Source organism: Myotis daubentonii, chromosome 11 (genome assembly GCF_963259705.1).
Source record: "Myotis daubentonii chromosome 11, mMyoDau2.1, whole genome shotgun sequence".
Taxonomy (NCBI): domain Eukaryota; kingdom Metazoa; phylum Chordata; class Mammalia; order Chiroptera; family Vespertilionidae; genus Myotis; species Myotis daubentonii.
Window position 1 is genome coordinate 54,881,469 of NC_081850.1, and position 19,365 is coordinate 54,900,833.

Sequence of the window (19,365 nt, forward strand, 5' to 3'; positions counted from 1 at the left end):
TCTTCATTCTCCATGCCTCATGCTCCCCCTGAAGTGGCAACTTTAATCTACAGGTTCAACCATCCCTAATATGACAACTTTCAAACGTCTCTGTCCAACCAGTTTTCTCTCGGTGATTCTTGTGTGTTCGTTGATGTGGTCTGTTTCCACCCACTTTACTGTGAGCTAATCAAGGGTAGGGACCAAGTCTTCTTCATCTCAACAGTTAGCCCAGTGCCTGGCATGGAAGAGGTACCAGGAGGGTCTGTTGCATGAATGAATGACAGACATTCCTGCATTCCTCCTTGTGCTAAGCTGGGGCTCCTCCACTCGTCTCCTTGGGTCCTGAGGTCCATGACGGCAAGTCAGCACAAAGCCCTTAGCTTCCCTGGGGCTCCCCTGAGCCCGTGAGAAGAGGCACTCACAGCATCTCCGGCCCTGTCTTCCCAGCCTTTGTGCTTCTGATTGGAGGCTTCGAAGTCGGCCTGTCCCACTTCCCCTTCTTTGCCTGCCTCTCCTCGGAGTTCCAGCTGGCCAGCTCCATCCTGGGCTTCCTCTACTCTCTGATCTGGTAAGACAGACCCTGCCTGCCTGCCCTCCCACAATTCCTTAGGCCGTTGCTGAACCCTGGACAAAGGGCTGGCGGTGACCTCAGAGCCCTCCCTGGGAGGGTACCTTTGCTCAGAACTTAGGCCCAGGGCAGGTGGAATGACTGGTCCACAGTCCCACTGTCAGGCCAGCATTCTGTCTGCTTCGCAAGCGGCCATTCATGATTCACACATTCCCAGTTTTCAGAGATGTAGAAAAATTCATTTCCGTAAACTGCGAGGGCCCCACTGGTGGCAGCAGGAGTGTCGTGTGGATGCTGCTTCCCTGTGCTGTGGCTTCCCTGGAGAAAGTGCAGGTGCCCAGTCTCTCTCCTGTCTCTCTCCTACCCCCTAACCAGTCTCTGGCATGTATGCAGGTCATATAGAACGCCTGCATTCCTTCATCCATCCTCTTACTCATTCAGCAAACTCGACGAGCCAGGGAACATGCTGGAAAACGAGACAAGCCCCTCGTGAGCACGTGTTCTGGCCGCCTTGTCTCCGTGTTTCTCCCCCCACCCGGCCCAGGGAGGGACATGTGCCCGTCCTTTGTTGCCACCACAGTGGGAGCCTCCTGACCCTTCTGTCAGCTCTGTGCCCTCGGCACTGGACCAGCAGACCTGGCCCCAGGGAATGTTTGCTCACTGAGTCATCCCCTGGGCAGTTCCGCTCTCTAGTCCTGCTAGGCTCACGTCCTTGTCCACTTCTCCTTACGGGGCCTGCCTCCCTCATAGCATTTTGAGGGCAGGGGTTCCAGGCCCAGGGTCTGAAGCGTGCAGGGGGCTGACAAGTGACTGCAATTCCAGACTGTATAAGTGGCTTGCTTTTTAAAAAAAATTACAAGAGAGGATAGTCAGTGTTAGCTGAAGAGTAACGTCTCAGCCTATGACAGACTCTTTGACCACGAGAGGACAGGGTGGCAGGAGTCACACCGCAGCTTGGACACCATGGGAGGAAGACCCAAGCTTGGACATGACCAGGAATGTGTGTTCAGCAGGAGCAAAGCTTTGAGGCTCATTCCTCAGGGCGGTGTTCACAGGCAGACAGAGCTCAGCCCCAGAGTCAGGAGACCTGGGTCTTGGTCCTGGCTCTGGTGTGACTCTGGACAAATCCCCTCCCATCTCTGGGCTTCGGTTTCCCCACCTGAGTGAAGGGGAGGGATGGGGGGACCGCTCAGGGTCCTCCTGCTCTGCCGCTGTGGATTCTGGGATTGTGTCCGAGTTGAGGGCATTAAATGGATTTCGTTGCATGTTCTTAGGCACAAGCAGGGTGCCTGATCTGGGTGGGGCATACACGGAGGCCTGGAAACCAGCCCTGCCAAGGAGGTAACTTCAGGCTGGGGCGATCTGGGCTGTTGTCACAGGGGCTGGAAGTACCCCAAGTCCTGCTTCTCTCCGGCAGGTTTGCTGTCACCATTCTTCACATCATACAGTGTCCCCATGGGCAGGTGAGTCCTGTGTGACTTTGAACAAGCTTCTGTCATTCTATGGGCCTCCGATTTCTCCTGTGTACAAAAGGGAGTTGGAACCATTCGTGATGCTTCCATTGTATGGTATCTTATGTTCGTCAAGGTACTACTTCAGAGAGAGATTCTCTCAGTCAGTGCCCATAGCAGCCCCTCAAGGTGGGGAAGCTCTCAGCAAACCTGTTTTATAGGTGAGGAATCTGAAGGATATGGAGTAACTCTTAAGAAGCAGCAGATCTGGGCACTGAGACCAGGAATGGCTGAATAAGGGCTCATTTCTTTCTTTCTTTCTTTCTTTTTTAAATATATTTTATTAATTTTTTACAGAGAGGAAGGGAGAGGGATAGAGTTAGAAGCATTGATGACAGAGAAACATTGATCAGCTGCCTCCTGCATATCCCCCACTGGGGATGTGCTCGCAACCAAGGTACATGCCCTTGACCAAAATCGAACCCGGGACCCTTGAGTCCGCAGGCCGACGCTCTATCCACTGAGCCAAACCGGTCAGGGCAGGGGCTCATTTCTTTACACTCCTTCACATAGCCTCAGTTTCCCAGTCTATTAATAGGAGACTGATACAGCTGTTCATCTGTTTAGTCCCATACCCCAGGAAAAGGTGCAAGACCTCTCTCTCTACCTCCCCCTCACCCCCTTCTTTCCCTCTCCTTCTCTTATATTTTCCAAAAGGAGCATTTCACACCTCATCTGAACAAATCCCTTTGTACAAAGTAAAATGGGGGTGTTGGACTCATATCCAGGGCTGCTGGACTCCAAGTCCCCTGCTCATTCCAATGATGTGGGGCTGGAGGAGCAGGAATCCAAGCTTTGGGAGTGGGCTTTGGTGGGAGCAGGCTGGGGCAGGCAGGTTCCTGTCCACAGCTTCATCAGGGGCCTGGCTCTGCCCCATCTAGAGCCAGTGACCAGCGGTCTGCTTCGTTGCAGTTTTTGGGGAGGTATGAGACCGTCATGTTCTACTGGCCCTCGCTGCTGTGCCTGTCCTTCCTGCTGGGCCGCTTCCTGTACATGTTCGTCAAGTCTCTGAGGGTCCACCTGGGCTGGGAGCTGCAGACGGTGAGTACTAAGTATAAGCACTGCGCGCGTCCTGACAGGTTTGGTCTCCACAACAGTCCGTGCGGGAGGTGCTATTACCCCTCCCCCCGTTCTGTAGCAGGCAGCTTGGGCCCAAAGAAGTACGTTGTGTTGCCCAGGATCACGTATCCAGTCTGTGGCAGAGCCAGAAAAGCAACCCAGACCGTTTGGTTGTCGAGGCTTTTTCTTAACCACTGTTCTTTTTCTGATTCCTTCAGGTATAGAGTTAGGCTGTTTGTTTGAGACCTTTCTTTTTGTTAGTGTAGACCAGGGGTCCTCAGACTTTTTAAACAGGGGCCAGTTCACTGTCCCTCAGACCGTTGGAGGGCCGGACTCTAGTTTAAAAAAACACTATGAACAAATTCCTATGCACACTGCACAGATCTTATTTTGAAGTAAAAAAACAAAACGGGAACGAATACAATATTTGTATTTGCATGTGGCCCGCAGGCCATAGTTTGAGGACCCCTGGTGTAGACATTTACCACTATAAACTTCCCTCTTAGAACTGCTTTTGCTGCATCCCATAAGTGGTGGTCTGTTGTAGTTCCATTTTCATTTGTTTTTAAGATATTTTTTGCTTTCCCTTTTTGACTTTTTTCTTTGACCCATTGGTTGTTGGTTGTTCAGGAATGTATTGTTTAACTTCTACATATTTGTGAGTTTTCCGGTTTTCTTCCTGTTACTGATATCTCGCTTTATGTCGTTGTGGTCAGAAAAGATACTTGATACTTGAACTTGTGAAGGCTTGTGTTGTGTCCTAATGTGTGACGTTTCCTGGAGGACGGGCCCTGTGCTCTTGAGAAGAACATATCTTCTCTGCTCTTGGACGGAATGTTCTGTATATGTTTATTTGGTCTATTTGACCTATAGTGCTGTTCCAGTAAGCTGTTTCCTTATTGATTTTCTTTCTGGGTCATCTATCTATTGTTGAAAGCTGGGTGTTGAGGTTTCCTACTATTATTATTTTTTTTAAAATATATTTTATTGATTTTTTACAGAGAGGAAGGGAGAGAGATAGAGAGTCAGAAACATCGATGAGAGAGAAACATCGACCAGCTGCCTCCTGCACACCCCCTACTGGGAATGTGCCCGCAACCAAGGTACATGCCCTTGACCGGAATCGAACCTGGGACCCTTCAGTCCGCAGGCCGACGCTCTATCCACTGAGCCAAACCGGTTTCGGCCCTACTATTATTAAGTTGCTGTATATTTATCGCTTCAGTTTTATTAATAATTACTTTATATACTTAGGTGCCGTGATGTTGGGTGCATATATCTTTACAATTGTTATATTCTCTTGAGGAATTGACCGCTTTATCATTATATAATGATTTTCTTTTTCTCTTGTGACAGTTTTGACTTAAAGTCTTTTTCATCTCATATAAATATAGCCACCTCTGCTCTGTTTTGGTTAACATTTGTATGAAATATCTTCTTCTAATCCCTTACTCTCAGCCCGTGTGTGTCCGTAAAGCTAAAGTGAGTCCCCTAGAAGGTAGCATATATTTGTGTGAGGTGTTGTTGTTTTTTTAGTTCATTCAGCCACTCTGTGTCTTTTGACTTGGAGAATTGAATCCATTTACATTTAAAGAAATTGGTAGGTAAGGACTTAAAGTTGTCATTTTGTTAGTTTTCTGACTGTTTTTGTAAGTCCTCATTTCTTGCTTTTTTTGTGATGTGATGTGTGTGGGTCTTTTTGTTGTGGTATGCTTTGATTCCTTTCTCTTTATCATTTGTTTGTATAAAACAGGATTTTCTTTGTGATTACTATATAAAAACGGCATATATAAGACATCTTATAATTATAACAGTTTATTTTAAGTTGATAACAACTTACTTTAATTGCATAGAAAAGCTCTACACCTTTACTCTTTCCCTCATGGGAGAATTTGCAGGCCAAGGTGGGGTCTCTCTATGCACTGACCTGCGCCTCCTTGAGGATGGGTGACACTGGTAAAGTGAAAATGTTCTTACCCTCTTCAGTGCCTTTCTTCTCAGAGTTTTTGCTTGACTGGAGTTCTGGAACCTCCCCAGGACACTCATGGGCTTCTACAAAGTTACTCTCATCTGTGGGTATTTGTCAAAATAGGTGTATCAGAGTGGCCTGAGGGCTGGAACCCCCTATTCCTCCATCTCATTGATGTCACTCACCAGTCAAAATGCTAACCAGATCCTCTGTACTCTACCTAATATCTGCAGTATTTAAGATTTCATCTCAGCATGTAAAATTTACATATTCAACATATATAGCAGAATAGATGAGTACTGTGAAAAGCTAATTACACTCGGAGAAAAAATTATTGTTATTATTGATTTCAGAGAGGAAGGGAGATCGAAACTTCAATGATGAGAGAGAATCATTGATTGGCTGCCTCCTGCAGGCCCCCGCTGGGATCGAACCCATCACCCCGGCATCTGCCCTGACTGGGAATCAAACTGTGACTTCCTGGTTCATAGGTCAACTTTCAACCACTGAGCCACACCAGACAGGCAGAGAAAACATTTTAAAACATATCAGTAAAGTGTGTGTGTTTTTTTAAAATACTGCAGAATAAGAAATGAGTAAAAGAAACTCTTTCTATTTATAATAAGTAAAAACAATGGGATTTTAAACCGTGTTTTACACTATGATGGGAAATCACCAAATCTCAAAGAGAAGAAAGACTTCCCAGAGCAGTGACTGGTGCAGTCAGTAAGCAGAGGAGGCAAGGGAGCCAGACCACTGGCACTTCCTGAAAGCGAGTGCTTGGTAAACAGGAGACGGGACCCTGCTCTTCGCTTCATTAAGTAACAGGTGTCTGGGAATGGCTGAATCCAAAAGAGCAAGTGCTACCCAAATTCCTACCCTCTGTGGTGATAGCCCCTCAAAGAGACCAACACTCCAACACAAATTTGTGAGCCAAAGCATCTCCCACTCTCTTTTCTCACAGGAAGAAAAGCCGTTTCTGGAAATCCATCAGGCAGAGCACGTCAAGCAGCTCCTGCGGAAGCCCCCCCTGCAGTAAGCCACGGTTTGACTCACTCACCCCAGGTGTTCCCACCAACAGGGACGAGCCCTGACAGCATGGGACCCTGAGATGACAGGAAGTCTTCTGTATTCGTCAGGGCTCTTGTTTGCTAATGACAGAAACTCAGCTCAAATGGGATTAACGAGAAAAGGGAAACGTGTGGCCTTACATGATTTAAACGTCTAGTGGTAGTTTCAAGCTTAGGTGGACCCAGCAGAACTAGGCCTCTGTCCCTCGTCCCCTCTTAACTCTGCTTTTATCCGACTTAGCTTTCTGATTAGATGGGCTTCCTCCCCAAGGTGGGCCCCAGAATCTCTAAGCTTATACCCTCCTGGTTTAAGCTCACAGGAAAGAGAATTTTTCCTATCTAATAATTCAAACCAAAGTCCCATGCATGTGTTTTATTGGGTCAGATTGGACCAAATGCCATTCCAGGACCAGTTACTGTGGCTGGGGGATTGGAGTAAAGTGATTGTTAAGGCTGGGTCGCATGGTTACCACTGGATCCAGGAAGTGGTTCAGCTGCACTTGCCCATTAGGACTGATGGTGGGAAAGGAGTAGATTCTCAGAGAAAAACTCATATGCCATTACCAATAACAGAGGATATAGCTCTTGGCCAGGCAAAAGTACACGGTCTCCAGTGATCATAATGGTCACCTTACCCCTGCCACTGCGTACAAGAGAATACGCCTCAGAGAAGGGACATGTCTAATCCAAGCTCACACAGTGGCAAAACTAGTACTTGCATTAGAATTACACTTGGCTATATGTAGCAAATAATCCTATGTAATAAAAGGCTAATATGCAAATCAACTGAACAGCGGAACGACTGGTCGCTATGGTGCGCACTGACCACCAAGGGGTAGACACTCATTGCAGGAGCTGCCCCCTGGTGGTCAGTGCACTCCCACAGGGGGATTGCCACTCAGCCAGAAGCCAGAGTGGGCCTAAGCCGTCAGTCGGACATCCCCCAAGGGCTCCTGGACTGTGAGAGGGTGCGGGCTGGGCTCCCCCTGCCCCTAGCGCATGATTCTTGTGCACCGACTCTCTAGTACAAAATAATAGTGGCACAAATGAGAGAGATTTATTTCTCATATAAAAGAGTTCTGGCCCTAACCAGTTTGACTCATTGGATAGAAGGGTCCTGCGGACTGAAGGGTCCCAGGTCCAATTCCGGTCACGGGCACATGCCGGGATTGGGGCTCAATCCCCAGTAGGGGGCATGCAGTAGGCAGCCGAACAGTGATTCTCTCTCATCATTGATGTTTCTATCTCTCCCTCTCCGTTCCTCTCTGAAATCAATAAAAATATATGTATTTAAAAGAATTCTGGAGGCTGCAGTCCATATTGATCCTGGACTGCTGCTCACTATGGCACCAAGATCATCTGTTTTCCTGCTTCAGTATTTTAGTGATTTCCATCATGAAGGTTGTCCATGGTCCACGGTCGATTCGGGACTCCAGTCTGGATCAGCTACTATGTCAGCATTTCAGATGGCAGGCAGGAAAAAAGAAGGAAAGGCGGTGGGGCCCCTTCTGCAGCGTTGATTCTATCTAACCACCCTCCCCAAAGTCCCACACCACCCCTCTGGTCACTAATTGCCCTGTACTTAGTCTTGGTCAATCTTACAGGTAAGAGAGGTCAGAAACTCTAGCCTTTCAGTTTGGTGACTTGCTACACCAGACAGAACCCAGTCTCTGTTCTTAAGAATAAGGGGAGAATAGAAACTGTAGAATCTACCAGTGTTTTTGCTCTTCACTGAAACCTAAGATGAAGAGGGGTAACGAGGTTATTTTTAGAAGAATTAGGCATTTGTTCACCAACCACAACCTGTCTTTTCTTGGTGTTTACTCATTAACAGAGAGAAGAAAAAGTCTTGGTTTCAAAGCAGGATCTACGAGTGGGACCCCTGCTTCCAGTTCCCAAGCAGAATGATCGGAACCGCCGTGTTGGCTTCCATCTGCCTGTATCTCGTAAGTAGATCCGAGCACATTCTTTTCGACTTTGCAAGTGGGGTGGGGCTGGGAGAGGAGCTGTTCTTAAACAGCTGGCTCAAAATTTCACCTCTGTACATTAAACAGTTTTGACTCCAAGGACACTTTTACCCATGTGGTGAACATTACTAATAAATGTAATCAAATTATTTATGGAGACTTTACTTGCTAATTCCACATGTAAAGAGCTTGCGAAATGCCATTCCATCCTAACAACAAATGAAAACCTAAACAAACTGAAAAAAAAAATCAACAACTCTTCTTAGATCCATAGAAGTGGGGTTATGGGGTAAATCATTGCCCCTAAGTTGAAGAGACAGACAGGTACATATAGAGAAACACAACAGAATGGAGCAGAAACCCCATGGGAATCAGTGCTGAGGTAGGGAAATCTGAACTGTAATGGACACCAACAATCAACTGGAATTTTGGACATTCATCAACTATTTAACAATAGTAGAACACACATTTTTCTCAAGACTACATGGAAAATTCACCAAGATAGACCAAATTTTGGACCATAAAACACATCTTAAAAAATTTTAAAGAATATAAATTACAGTGTCTGCTTTCAGACCACAGTGGAATTAAACTAGAAATAAATAACAGAAAGATAACTGGAAAATCCCAAAATAGTGGAAATTAAACAACATACTTCCAAGTAACTATGGATCAAAGAAAAAATATCTCAAGAGAAGTTAAAAATAAACTAAAAAATGAAATGAACTAAGTGAAAACGAAAACACACTTATCAAAAATGTGTGTGTAGGGGCAGCCAAAGCAGTACTTAGAAGGAAATTTATAACGTTGGATGTATATATTAGAAATGAACAAAGATCTACATCAATCTCTAAGCTCCTACCTTAGGAATCTAAAAAGGAAGAGCAAATTAAATACAAAATATGCTGGATAGATATAATAAAAATTAGAGCAGAAACCTGTGAAATTGCAAATAGGAAATTAATAAAGAAAATCAATGAAACCAAAAGCTAGGTCTTTGAAACAATAAAATCAACAAGCCGCTAGCCAGACACAAAAACAGAGAGGGGACACATTAGAAATGGAAGAGGGAACATCATTACAGATTCCATGGGCTTAACAGAACAATAAAGGAGTAGTATGAACAATTCTGTGCCCCCAAATTTGATAACCTAGGTGAAGTGGATGAATTCCTTGAAAGATACAATCTGCCACAACTTAAACAAGAAGAAGTGGACGATCTGAATTGGCCTAAAGCTGTTAAAAGATTTTGAATCAATGAGTAATGACCTTTAAACAAGAAAGCACCCGCCCAGATGGGCTCCCTGGTGAGTTCTACTGGACGTTTATTTCAGCAGAGCTAAGGAAAACAGCTTCATCGAGGTCTTTTATTCTACACTGTTACTTAGCCAAATAAAAATTATGTCATCTAAATATAAAATAATTGACAAATAATTTTTGAATTAAAAATAAAAGTGGATAAACTTGATGTACTATATTATTTTTAAAGGGTCAAAAATTGAAATGTCTTATTTCATTTGGCTGTTATTTAACTTTGCTTTCTCAACACACATATACAGACACACACACACATACACACTTTTACGCTTTCTTTGTTGTTAATCCTCACCTGAGGATATTTTTTTCCATTGATTTTTTTTTAGAGAGAGTGGAAGGGAGTGGGAGAGAGAAAGCAATATCAGTGTGGAGAGACACACGGATTGGTTAACCCCCGCCTGTACTCCTACTGGGGCCAGGGATTGAGCCTGTAACCCAGCTATATGCCCTTGACCAGGAATTGAACCCTTTGGCCCATGGTCTAACACTCTAATGACTGAGCCAAACTGGTCAGGGCTCAACAAATTTTTTATTAAGCACAGAATCAAAACATCTCGTGTGGTCAAAGTTATTCAAGGTAAACTGGGTCAAAAGCAGGGTCAAAGTGGAGCAATAAAAATGGCAAGGTCAGCCGAAACCGGTTTGGCTCAGTGGATAGAGCATCGGCCTGTGGACTGAAGGGTTCCAGGTTCGATTCCGGTCAAGGGCATGTACCTGGGTTGCGGGCACATCCCCAGTGGGGAGTGTGCAGGAGGCAGCTGATCGATGTTTCTCTCTCATAGATGTTTCTAACTATCTCTCTCCCTTCCTCTCTGTAAAAAAATCAATAAAATATATTTTTAAAAAAAAATGGCAAGGCCAGAGTTGATGGGAGCAGGATGGCATGATGAGGGAGCAGGGTGGTATGATGACAGGATGATAGGGGTGAGCACGCATGGCCTGTGTATAGGAAATGGTACCTTCTTTTTGGTTATCACTAAGATGCAAGAAGGGGAGCGATGAGATATGACTGGAATTGTCCCCAAGGTCACCCCTTATTCAACATGAGGCATTTATCTCACTCTGGTTTAAGTAAAGTTTGAAGAGTTCTTTGAGCCCTGTGGGACCTTGTCTCGTACGCTGAGGGGTGAAGACCAGAGTGTGCGGTGTCTCCCGTCTACAAGGAAGCCGCAATCCCATTCACCTCAGGAGAGCCAGTGTCCAGAGTCTATGGCAGATGAGTGTTGAACTTCAAAGAGCTTTGACCTCAAAACCAGAGAGAGACCCATAGTTATCCGCATACTGGGCAAACGCTGGAGTCGGGTGAGACCTTGAAGCATTTGCTCTGTGTCCCCAGTTCATTGTCATTGAGTTCTGCGTGTTCGTGTATGTGAGAGACCAGCTGGATGTGTTTGAAGGCGAGTTAGAGCGCTACATTGCCTCCGTGAACCAGACCGGGACCCTGACCCCAGTCATCCTGCAGATGAAGGAGCTGATGAACATCTCCAAAGGTAAAACCAGCCTTGCACATGGTTGCCCTTTAACTGGAGGTGGGTCACCATCTCCCGTCCCCATCCCCCAAAAGTGGCAGTTAGAAGTTAATAAAGTTTTACAAGGATGGAAGCTACCTAAAATGTATATGTGCCATAATTTTCTCTTCCCATTATTCATGGGTTGAAAATATTAATAGCAAAGGAGAGGACTGTGCAGGAAATAAAGTATTTCAAGGGTGTGTGTGTGTGTGTGTGTGTGTGTGTGTGTGTGTGGCTAAGAATGAAACAGAAATATATAAGCACAACTGTATTTATGCAAGAAGTGTGTTAAAGGACGTATAGTATGTGTTACCCAGACCTTTCTGATGTGAGTTTCTGCATTTTGAAAATACTGTTTCTAGTGCACCTTTGGAGGCCTCTCCTGTCATCTGTTCTGTTTCAGGAGTCTGGGTGGTTACCATTCTTCCTGCCTTCCTCACGTGTGTGAGCTATCTATTCCACATTTTGGCTTGTTACAGGTAAGAGGGCTCAGGGTGTCTGTTGTGTGTCTCCAGCCAGGAAAGTATCTGATGGAATTTTCTAAGAATTCCCAAGCAGTGCCAGCAGTGACCGGGAGTGGAACCAGGAGTGCGTGCAAGGTCCAGGGACAACCACATCTATTGTTAGTAAACAAACAAACCAAAACTATTGACTTGAGCTTCTACCGTGGTTTGGACATTGTGCTAGAATCTTCATTTCACCACAGCCCTGAGGGGTACTTGCATCTCCATGTTTATAGCCGAGAAAGCTGAGACTCAACAAAATATCTTACCCAAGCAAGTAATGGCTGATCCTGTCTTCCAACCCCAGACCTTGACATTTCTTGTTCACTTTGGCAACTCTTTTGGGTGTCAGACCCGTCCTGCTCTCCAGGATTCATCGCACTGGGCTATCAGCAGATGAATGTGGCTCAAGAAGACATCAGAGGAAATTGGGTCAAGGGGACCAGGGGCCTCAACCTCAAGGACCGCAGTCAGTGCAGGAGGAGGGGATGGCCCTCAATACCAGCTAGCATTTGCATGCAGATAGCTGTTGAATGCAGGTAGCTCTGGCCTCTCTGCCTTTGTCTTTGCCTCTCTCTGTCTCTCTTTCTGTCTCAGTCTCTAACTCATACTGACTCACAGGAAGCTCAAGGCCAATCTTCCTGCCTCCCCGCCCCCCCTCCCCCTGCCCCCCCTCCCCCTGCCACCCCCCCCCCCCCGAATATCCTGCCTTTGCATCCTCACCATCTGGCTGCCCACAGGGTGAGTCTCTTGCCAGTGGCATCCAGAAGAAAGGCTCTCCTGGCATGAAGCGGCCATAGCCTCACTTCTCCCTGGGCCTGTGGGTGGCCTGGACACTGATGCTGTCCCCTGCCCTGTCTGATGAAGGGACATGTCTGTTCCCTTCGTGCTTAGTCTTCAAGCCGTTGGGAGATTTTTACTGAGGCATTTGGTCCTGACCAGGGACAACCACTCTGCAGAGCAGACTGCATGGCCATGGGCAGAGGGCAACTGAGAGCACAGGGAAGAGAAGTCACGTGTGCTGGGAAGGCCTCCTTCCTGCCCCGGCTGGCTCCCTCTCCCACACCTGTCACCCAGGAGTGATGATCCCTGCTCTGCTTCCATTGTAGATGATGGAGCAGAGGAAATAATGGACAAGAAAGCACCCTACAACCTGGGAAGCGTTTTGCCAGCATTTTTATTTTTCTTAGAATTATTCCAACTTACAGACAAGCTATTTTTTTTTAAAGTTACCAAAAAAATATTCAGTGTAAAGTAACTCTTCCATTCAGACCTCAATTTATTGCCCCTGAGCTGAACATTGTTTGTATTCCTGGTTGCACACTCTGCTCCAGGGCTGCCAGACAGAAACACCGTGAAAGCCATAGGTGCCATTTTTAATTTCCTAGTAGATGCTACTAATAAAGTAAAAAGGAAGGTGAAAATGATTTAACGAAATGCTTACCCTAACATAACCCAAATACCATCACTTCCTCATGTAATAAATATACACACTATTAATGAGATGTTTACACTCTCTATTTCATATCAAGCTTTCCCAATCCAGTGGTCATGAAATGATAAAACCACCTGGAAAATGCTGGAGATAGAACGTTATTGGAAAAGCAGGACCCAGATGTGAATTTGGACCATGCACTTGACTCTGCCAACCTAGTCTTTATGCAAAGGTCCAGGCCCGAGACTAGCAACTGGGAAAGGATGCGGTGATTTCTTGGGGCGCTGGGGTTGTGAGGGGTGTTGCCCCTTTTCATTTCCCTTTATGTTATAAGTTGGGAGTATCATTACAAATGGCTTCCTATTCTCATCTGTTTTAAAGTATTATTACATAAATGATTTATAGTCACTGTAGAAAAAATACAAAAAGTAGAGCAAAATGAAGAAAATAAAAGCCACATACACAGCCTCAAATAGCGTCTTGAAGACGAGGTAACTGTATATTATTTTAATAAAATGTATTAAACTTAAGATTTTTAAGGCTAATCAGAACCACCGCATGAACTATGGTCAATAGCAGAGGCTAAGCTGCCCACCGCCTCCCTCCACAGGCCCTTCTGTTTGTATCTGTTGAGCTCTGCATGCATGAGGAGTTGTGGTTATGAACATTACTAATTTGCCGCCTTTTCTCTAGAAAGCACGTGAAGAGGTTGTGGGCAGGAAATAAACACTTTCTCCCTCTGAAGTTCCGTAACCCTTCCTCCTCAGGGAGTGTGGTAAGTCTGCGGAGACCTGTCTCCTGCACCTCGGACAGGGGCAGCGTGGCGTGGGGGAGCCCTGGGTGGCAGCCAGAGGCCTCATTCTAGGACGCTCTGCTGCTGGGTGATGGGACAGTGGTTCTCATCATGCGGTTCCTCAGCTGTGAAATGAGGACAGTCAGATGCCTCGGTGGGTTGGTGGATGCATCTCCAGTGAGACAGGGATGCTGGACACGTGTCCGAGGTGATCAAGGTTTTCTCCCCTCTGGGACCCGTTTTCTTTTTAAATCCCAGGCGGCCATTGCAAGGTACTCTGGCTGGCAAATAGCCTACATTTTGTGGGGTAAGTGCCATCATGTGACCCATTCAATTCAATATACATTACCTGGGCACCTGCGGAGCCTGAGGGTAGGCAGGGAGGAGAGGGTGAGGCAGGAGCAGCCCTAGCTCCTGCCTGTGAGGGACCTTCAGGAAGGAGGGAGAGTCACACAGTCATATAGATCATCGCCCCCACCTGTCCTGAGCCCACCGGGTGAGTATGCCAAGGGCAGTGGTGATCCAGAGGAGGAAGTGACTCCACACCCTGGGCAGGGCTTGAGTGCATCCTAGCGGAGTTGGCATTTGAACCACACCTGGCAGGGTGAGCAGAAGGTCAACAGGAAGAAAAATGAGGGCATGCCAGGCAGAAGAAACAGCACAGACAGAAGTGTCAGGACCTTTGGTGGCAGGGGGATGGATCAGGGCTACAGACAGGGACACAGGTGACTGGGTCACGATGGGCCTTGAGTGACCACCGGCTCCCTCGGCCCACAGGCTACCTCAGTCTCCACGTGGTGCAGAGCCTGTGTGGCATGGTGATCATGTACAGCCTGGTGTTGCCCATCATCCACAACCAGGGCCTGGAGATGCTCCAAGGACTGGGCATTGGAATGTAAGTGCTCGGTGGGCTTCCTGGCATTGCCCAGGCCTGGGAGCTGGTGGGCCCTCGCAGCTGCTGCTCAAAATGCTCCTTTCCTGCTAAGCTCCCACCACTCCCTGGAACTGCGCTCTTAGGTCTGATCAAAGCATGGGCCAGAAGAGCAACACATCGCAATAGGAACCTTACAATTTACAAAATATTGCCACTCTTTCGTTGTTCAACGGGGTCCGTCCAGTGGTGTCTGTGGCAGATACACATGTGTCCGTTCGATAGCTGGGAAGGTTCAGAGGAGAGAAGGTAAAGTGAGAGATAGGACAGTGTAGTAGAAGGAGAGAGGGATCTATGCTTGGGTTTTAAATCAGCTAGATGACTTGGGTAGGTTGCTTCTCTGAGCCTCAGTTTCCCCGTATGGAAGATAAAAGTGAGTGCTGGCATTGAGAATTCGCTGTGTGCTTTTTCTCCTAAGAACTCGTGGAGGTTGGGACTTATTTAGCTCTCTCTTTTTCAGATGAGGAAACAGAGGCACAGAGATGTGAAGCATCTTGTCCACTGATAAGCCAGACTGGGAGCCTGGCAATCTAAAACCAAAGCCTCATTGAGCCACTGGCTCACACTGCCGCTCAGGGGTGCAAACACAGGCTGTGGTGCTCCCTGGACACCCCCTGCTCTGAGCTCCTTGCTTCCAGGCTCACCTAGAGACACCCATGAGTCTGGTGCAGAGCCTGCCCTGTCACTCTCGCGTGGCCTTCATGAGCCCCATTCCTTTCCTTGATTCCCATGCTGCTGAACCACTCGTCCCAGTCGCCATGCCTGGATCCTGAAGGTCTGGTCTAGAGCTAGAACTCTGACCATGTGGCTTTGAGAAAGTGATCGCCCCTTTGGGAGCCTCAATTTTCTCACCGCAGAATGGACGTGGAATGCTCTGTAGGCATAAAGCACAGAGCTCATTGCTACTGTTGGTCTGGCGGGCTGGCAGCATCTCACTGGGCATTTGAGAAGGGCTGGAGAAGAGTGGACAAGGCCACCTAGGATGGTCTCACCCTGTGTTTCAGCCTCACCATATCCATCGTCCTGGGTCTCATGATCCTGCAGGTATGGATCGCCGCCAGCTTCTTCCTGCAACCCAAGATGGGCACAGCTGACAAGCAGAAGCCCTTGGCGCTCAACAACAGGTGAGGGCAAAGAAGGGAATGGTGACTATAGGACTTTGGTCTCAGCAATCTTATTCCTTCCTCTTCACCGCTGGCAGGTTTGTGGGCAAACTCTACCCTCGCTTATAGAGTGAGGAGCTGTGGTTGAGGAGTGGACTCTGGAGCCAGACTCTCTGGTTCCACATCTTGGCTCCACCCATTATGAGCTATGTGACCTTGCATGACCTTGCTAAACATCTATGAATGTCAATAATTGTGCATTTGTGTTCTGAGGATGAGCTGTGTTCAAATATGAACTGGAACAATAGTGCTGGCCAGTGGTAATCCTTTCTAATTTGCTTATTCAAAGCCATTCATGGCGAAAGAAACAGCATAGGCACTGAGCATAAAGAGATACCCCACAGGACCTGCCTGTGAGAAGCGCAGGGTCCGCTGGGGCTGACAGACACAGATATAGGGACAGTAGACTCCAGACAGAGGGCGTGAAAGGATCCCAAGAGAAACAGGAGTAATGAGAGGCAGGGTGGTAGAAGAGAGGCAGGAGTGGTTAATTCCACTGTAAGGGGACGTTTGAGCTGAGGTTGATAGGATGGTGGGATGCCTACAGGTAGAGCTGAGGAGAGGGCATGGCTGGCATCCCCCACTGCACCATGAAGGCAGGAGGCCATGAAAGGGCAGGATGTGTCAGGAGAACAGTACGAATCAAATGTGATGGCCGTGCAGTGGCCCTGGGTGGTGAGGGGAGGGAGGGGGCACGATGTGCCAATGCCAGAAAGGCCCCTTTCGAGGACGGCCCAGAAATTCAACATGCAAAGTTTGCGCTTATCCCATAGGCAGCAGGAGACCCCATGATCAAGTGGTCATTTGGGAAATTTTATCTGGAGAACTCGGAGCAGTCCCAGCTGGGGGCAGGTCGCTGTTGCAACAGACAATGGGGAAGCCACAGCCTCTGTGTAACCACACAACCAGCTGCGGCCACAGGAGATTTCTCATTGTTCAGGAAACCTCAGAACCCAAGGGTCCCATCAGACATTGCAGTCGCTACGAGCACTCGTCCTGCCCCCTGCTCAGAGCCCTCTATGTTACAGCTGAGCCAGTCCTCACACCAGTGCTGGGCGGTGGGCACAGTCAGCTCACACGTACAGCACAAGGTCACACAGCTCGCAGCCAGGAAATGTAGGATTTGGCCAATGGCCTCTGAGCCCGCCTGCCTGGCCAGCTTCTCACACTGAAAGGGTGCCGCCCCTCCGCCTGCTTCCTTCCATTCGCAGGAAAGTGTTCCACAACTTCAACTACTTTCTGTTCTTCTACAACGTGCTGCTGGGCCTGGGCGCCTGCCTCTCCAGGCTTCTCATCAGCTGCATCCTGGGCACATGGCTGATCGCCCGCATCGACAGGCCCATCATGCAGAACGGCTACGAGGGGGCCGACATGGGTCAGTGGCCAGCCCCACCTCCTACCCCCCACCCCCTATGGCCACCTGTTGGGGGCGGGCTGGACTCCCACCTTTGTAGAAGCCACCTGGAGGTCGGGTACCAGGGGCCTAGGGTTCTCGCCTCACGTCTGCTCAGAGCTTATCTTTCCAGGGAGGCTATAAAGCAAACCCAAAACACTCAGCCCAGTGGGGAGAAGGGCATGCAGGCTATCGAATGTCTGTGCAGCTGACAGCTTTGCGGTAGAATGGCAGGCAGTGGGAGGCAGCCCAGTTCTCTCTAACTGGTTAGGAGGCGAGTGTGACTGCTTGGCTCTGAAAACTTTGAGAAAGGACTCATCCCAGCATTACTGGTGGTGCTATTTGGAAACTTACTTAGATAAGAAATTGGTCTGTCCAGTTGAAATACTCCAAAATCAAAACCATTTCTGTAGAGCGAAAATAGCTTTTGTTCTGCTGTTTCTGGCCCGTGTCCATTCATTCACTCATCTGTTCATTAAAGGAGCCCCAAGCTCCTTTGAGCTTCAAGTTCCACATTACATGGACGGATTACAGTAGAATGTGATCTGTAAGGGCCCTTTCGGCTCTTTGTACCCAATTTTCTAGATTCTCGGCAAAGACACGGGCACCATTTAGGAGCGAAGTGATGCTGCAGTCATGTCATAAAAAGCACCCCCCCGGGCCACCCTGCGATGTGCCCCAGGGCCTGACTTGCCTTGTGGGTTTCAGGGTTCAGTGCATGGGTTGGCATGCTCTATGTGGACCATTATCACACCAACCCCGTGCTCGTCAGCTTCTGTCACATCCTGCTCACAGGCCTGAGGGAGAGGAAGCTGCAGCAGGCCATCAGATGTGAGCACCTGCGTCAGTCAGCAGGTGAGTCTCCTGTTTGAACCTTCCCTGTGCTTAGACACCGGGAAACAAGTACCCTAACGTTTTCTGGGATCCCTGAGATGTCGCAGGTTCCCCTTCCCTGCCTGCCTTCCTCCACACTCCCTGCCCTGGGAAATCCACTCAGGAGATCAGGAGGGTTAGCCCCTAGTCAGCCTGGCTATGGGGCCCCTGAGGCCTTATGTCCTTGTCCTTCTAGCTGGCTCCTCCCTGTTCCTCAAAACGAGCTCTCGTTCTGCTGAGTCCACCCCCCCCAATTTGTTTGAGACCCCACGCATATCCCAGCCTTCAGCCAGATGGCCTCCAAGAGGGCATTCAGCCACCAACTCCTGCCCCTCAAGGCTCTATGCTGTCTACTCCCAACTCTCCCACCTGATTCCTCTGCTCCGCCTGCTGCTGGGAAGCCCTGGGTAATCTTGTCTTGTCAGCACCGATCTGAACTGCACTCATCACTGTTCCCAGCACTGCAGACACCCAGCTCTGAGGGATAAATGCATCCTTCCACCCACCCGCATGTCCCCAGGACGCCTGGTCCAGCTCCTTGCCCCACTTGTATCCCACACCTCACACCTCACATACAGTTTTTCTTTAGCCTCGGAGAAGCAGAGAGAGCTACCCCCGCCCCCGCCCCCAGCCACCTGCTCTGATTCTCTCCTAGGTCCCCGAACCTTGGCGAGGCCCAGGACAAGGTGGCGCCTGCTACAGACCCTGATCAACAACCCCAGACTGGGCATGCTCAGAAAGTCAAAACCAGACCACGGCTCCCAGGAGTTCACCCAGGTCCTGCTCACGTGCTCGGAGAGCTGACGTGGACTCCGGCACCGCTCCTCGCCACGCCCGGATGACTGCTGCCGAGAGGAGGCCCCGGCTACCCAGCAGCTGCCCCCCAGAGCGATGGCATGCCCAGCCACTGTCCACATAGATGGCGCCCCCCAGAGCGATGGCACGCCCAGCCACTGCCCACATAGATGGCGCAAGGCACTGGCCCCTCAGGGTATCATCTGGGCGGAACGATGAAGGCTCAGGGCTAATTCACTCCTCTAGTAACAAGAACAAGCACGAAAGAGAAACTCCGTTGAACAAACTTTGTCCCGTCATGATTTCTCCTCCCCACGGTTGGGGGACAGCCTTGGGGAGTTCCGTGTTGAGACGCACTTAGTGTGACCACAGGGCAGAGCTTTGTGTCACTGAGGAAGGTGGTAAACCTTCCGTATCAGGATAGTTTAACCATCTGATCGTTTTTCTCTGGGAGAAAGTACGGCCTTAATTCAACAGGGCCCTCATTGCTTCCTCCTTCCAGGCCTTACCGTGGCGAGAGAGAAG

At 48.5% G+C, this 19,365-nt stretch overlaps 1 protein-coding gene across 5 annotated transcripts in view; it reads left to right on the top strand.

Annotated features, from left to right (window-relative positions):
• The window catches only part of LOC132212169 (stimulated by retinoic acid gene 6 protein-like), a 31,990-nt gene extending 13,025 nt beyond the window's left edge, over positions 1-18,965 (top strand). For all 5 annotated transcript variants that reach the window (XM_059657416.1, XM_059657417.1, XM_059657414.1 and 2 more), the window contains 14 exons: positions 430-550; positions 1,968-2,013; positions 2,974-3,102; positions 6,054-6,124; positions 7,994-8,105; positions 10,780-10,933; positions 11,358-11,433; positions 13,586-13,667; positions 13,944-13,992; positions 14,463-14,580; positions 15,621-15,740; positions 16,991-17,154; positions 17,881-18,027; positions 18,701-18,965. In XM_059657416.1, coding sequence (XP_059513399.1) covers positions 430-550; positions 1,968-2,013; positions 2,974-3,102; positions 6,054-6,124; positions 7,994-8,105; positions 10,780-10,933; positions 11,358-11,433; positions 13,586-13,667; positions 13,944-13,992; positions 14,463-14,580; positions 15,621-15,740; positions 16,991-17,154; positions 17,881-18,027; positions 18,701-18,849 — 1,538 coding nt within the window. In that variant the 3' untranslated portion in view covers positions 18,850-18,965. The remainder of the gene's footprint in view (positions 1-429; positions 551-1,967; positions 2,014-2,973; positions 3,103-6,053; positions 6,125-7,993; positions 8,106-10,779; positions 10,934-11,357; positions 11,434-13,585; positions 13,668-13,943; positions 13,993-14,462; positions 14,581-15,620; positions 15,741-16,990; positions 17,155-17,880; positions 18,028-18,700) is intronic.
• Positions 18,966-19,365: the final 400 nt, after the last annotated feature.